This window comes from Colobus angolensis, unplaced genomic scaffold (assembly GCF_000951035.1).
Source record: "Colobus angolensis palliatus isolate OR3802 unplaced genomic scaffold, Cang.pa_1.0 Scaffold40, whole genome shotgun sequence".
Classification (NCBI taxonomy): domain Eukaryota; kingdom Metazoa; phylum Chordata; class Mammalia; order Primates; family Cercopithecidae; genus Colobus; species Colobus angolensis.
Genome location: NW_012117377.1, coordinates 8,900,317 through 8,902,895, shown reverse-complemented (window position 1 = coordinate 8,902,895; position 2,579 = coordinate 8,900,317). Strand labels below are relative to the sequence as shown.

The window sequence follows — 2,579 nt, the reverse complement described above, 5'->3', positions numbered from 1 at the left end:
GCTGTGGAGAAAATGTCACGTCCGACACATCAGACATGTTAACTTCTTAGGGTCAAATTCTGCAAGTGTCTGATTTATTTTAAAAATAAATTATATCTTGATTCTTTTCAGGTTCATGTGACGCCGGTCGGGCTGCCTCAAATGCCATCACGATTCAAGGTTTGGGGTGAGTTTCCATGCATCAGTGTCCTCGTCCAGCATGAGAGAACTGTGACCCCTCCATCTAGAGAGCTGCAAAGCCACACAGTCTGCAGGACAAGCAGGGCCACTTCCCAGGTCTCCCCGGGCCACCCACTCCAGGGCTGGTCTGAGAAAGCTGAGGGCAGGGCTTTCGTCCGCTGGCTGAAATCCAGGGTGCAGTGCTGGTTTGCTTCCTGGGCTCCACCCCTGGGAGAGAAGCGAAAGCTGGTTTCTAGGTTCTGTGCAATAATTCTTCACTAACAGATGGAAGTAGAGCCGGCCAGGAAACAAAGGGGGCTGGACGAACACGCCCCCAGGGGTGGCCCAAACATAAGCGCATCCTTGGATCTCTCCTGGTGCTTGGAGCCCTCACCCACTGGACTACAGAAAGCCCAGACTGCGGAGTGACCCCAAGGGCTCCCTCACGAGGCCCCTGCAGGAGCCCCAGGAACCCCATGACGGGCCTCCCGCAGTCAAGTGCTGTCCCCAGCTCTGTGGCTGCCCTGCCTGGGAGGCCGCTGCTGGAGGGTCCTCCTCCTTCAGACAGATCACCCTCCCCGTCGGGAAACCCGTGGGCCTTCGTGGCGGGAGGGGTGCTGACCCAGGGCCGGCGGGCCCCGCCTCGTCCTGCACTGCCAGCCTCCTTCTTGGGACACCTTCCTGGGATCCCCTCAAGTCCCTTTCCAGAGCACGTCCTTAGTCTAACACACAGGTGCGTGAATGTCTGAACTCCAGCGAGGAGGCTGAGACCTTTCCCACAGGATCCCTGGGCCCCACGCAAAAAAGGGTTTGGATGAACATGGTCTCCACATCCAGAACATTCCATGATGGCCAAGGAGTGCAGGAACATGGAACATGCTAAGGCAGGGAGCCAGTCATTCAGGACATACAGATGACATCCGGTGCCGGGGAGTGGGGCGGCGAGGGGGGACGCCAGCCTGACACCCCTGACGTCCAGCCCCCAATCTGATAACATAAGGTCTGAATGTATACGGCGAGGACGCAGAAACAGATCGAAATGTACCTGGAGCAGGTGAGGCTCGTTAAGAGTCGCCTCCTGAGCTGAGCGTCTCTTCTGAAGCTTGCTTGCTGCCATTTTCCCACCACCCCATCCCGCTGACCTGGGAGCGTGAGGACTCCAGTGTAGCCTTGGCCGGCTCCCCGCAGCACTGGGCCTGCAGCTGGTATTCGTTCTGTTAAGGAAGCCCTTGCCTGCTGTCTCCCAGCTCCCCGTGCTCCCCAAGGGCAGGGTCCGTCTGCACCTGCTGCTTTCCCCATGCACCGTGAGCCACAGCACACAGGAGGCCCCGAGGTGCCACCTGCCGTGCTCCACAGCTGCAGATCTTCCCTCCGGTGCAGATGAGAAAGACCAGCCTACCTGCTCACGAAAGCCGCCACTGGCGGGGCGTCTTAGCCTGACTCTTCTCTACTTAGAATTTCAGATAAACACGCTTCCTTCACAAATGCCGACGGTAAAGTGACGGTCACTCCACACAGCAAATGCAAGGTTGCCGTTAACGGGGTGCCCATCGCCACCGGGACAAAGCTGCAGCATTTGGTAAACTTTCCTGCAGGCCCACAGAATGTCCTAGGTCCCCCCCAAGAGCTGGGAGGGGACAGTCACGTGAGGTGCCCACACCACAGACATGGCAGGATGGGGCGTTCACACCGGCTCCTCTGCCACCATGGTCCGGGGACGACATGGCACCACCGCTGGAGGGACAGGCCTGCTCCTGACTCGCTGTGTGGTCTTGGGCAAGTCACTTCACTCCTCTGACCTCACCTGGAAAACAAGGAGTGCTGAACGAGGTGTTCTCCAAGGTCCCTTCCAGCTCTAACATTTTGTGCCATTTTAGATTTTTCTAAGAGCCTGTCACTGAGAGGGGTTGAACAGCATCTTGTAAACGTCGCTGCCTCTTCCTCTCCAATCTGCCAACTCTGGGGCCCCTGCCAGCTTCCCAGCAGCCCTGTCCCCTCCCTGGTGGCCACAGCCTTTCAGACAGGACAGGCACATGGGGACTGGCCACTCCCCTTTTGGAAAGCCCCCTCAGTGACCTCCCTTGGCCTCCTAACACGGCGAAACCCTGTCTGTACTAAAAATACAAAAAAACTAGCCGGGCGTGGTGGCGGCACCTGTAGTCCCAGCTACTCAAGAGGTTGAGGCAGGAGAATGGCGGGAACCCAGGAGGCGGAGGTTGCAGTGAGCCGAGATCGCACCAGTGCATGCCGGCCTGGCGACAGAGTAAGACTCCATCTCAAAAAAAAAAAAAAACAAAACAAACAAACAAAAAAAAACGAACGAACCAGCAAGACTCTGTCATACCAGGTCCGGAAAAGCCGTCTGTTCATTGACTTGCTCTAGAGGTTGACTGTGCCGCTGCCCTTGTGGCCCTGGTGGC

General features: G+C 57.4%; 1 protein-coding gene across 1 annotated transcript in view; it reads left to right on the top strand.

The window, feature by feature from the left end:
• The window catches only part of KIF28P, a 75,527-nt gene that overhangs the window by 55,793 nt on the left and 17,155 nt on the right, over positions 1–2,579 (top strand). Inside the window, 1 exon segment of the mRNA XM_011955776.1 lies at positions 1,585–1,772. Coding sequence (XP_011811166.1) covers positions 1,585–1,772 — 188 coding nt within the window.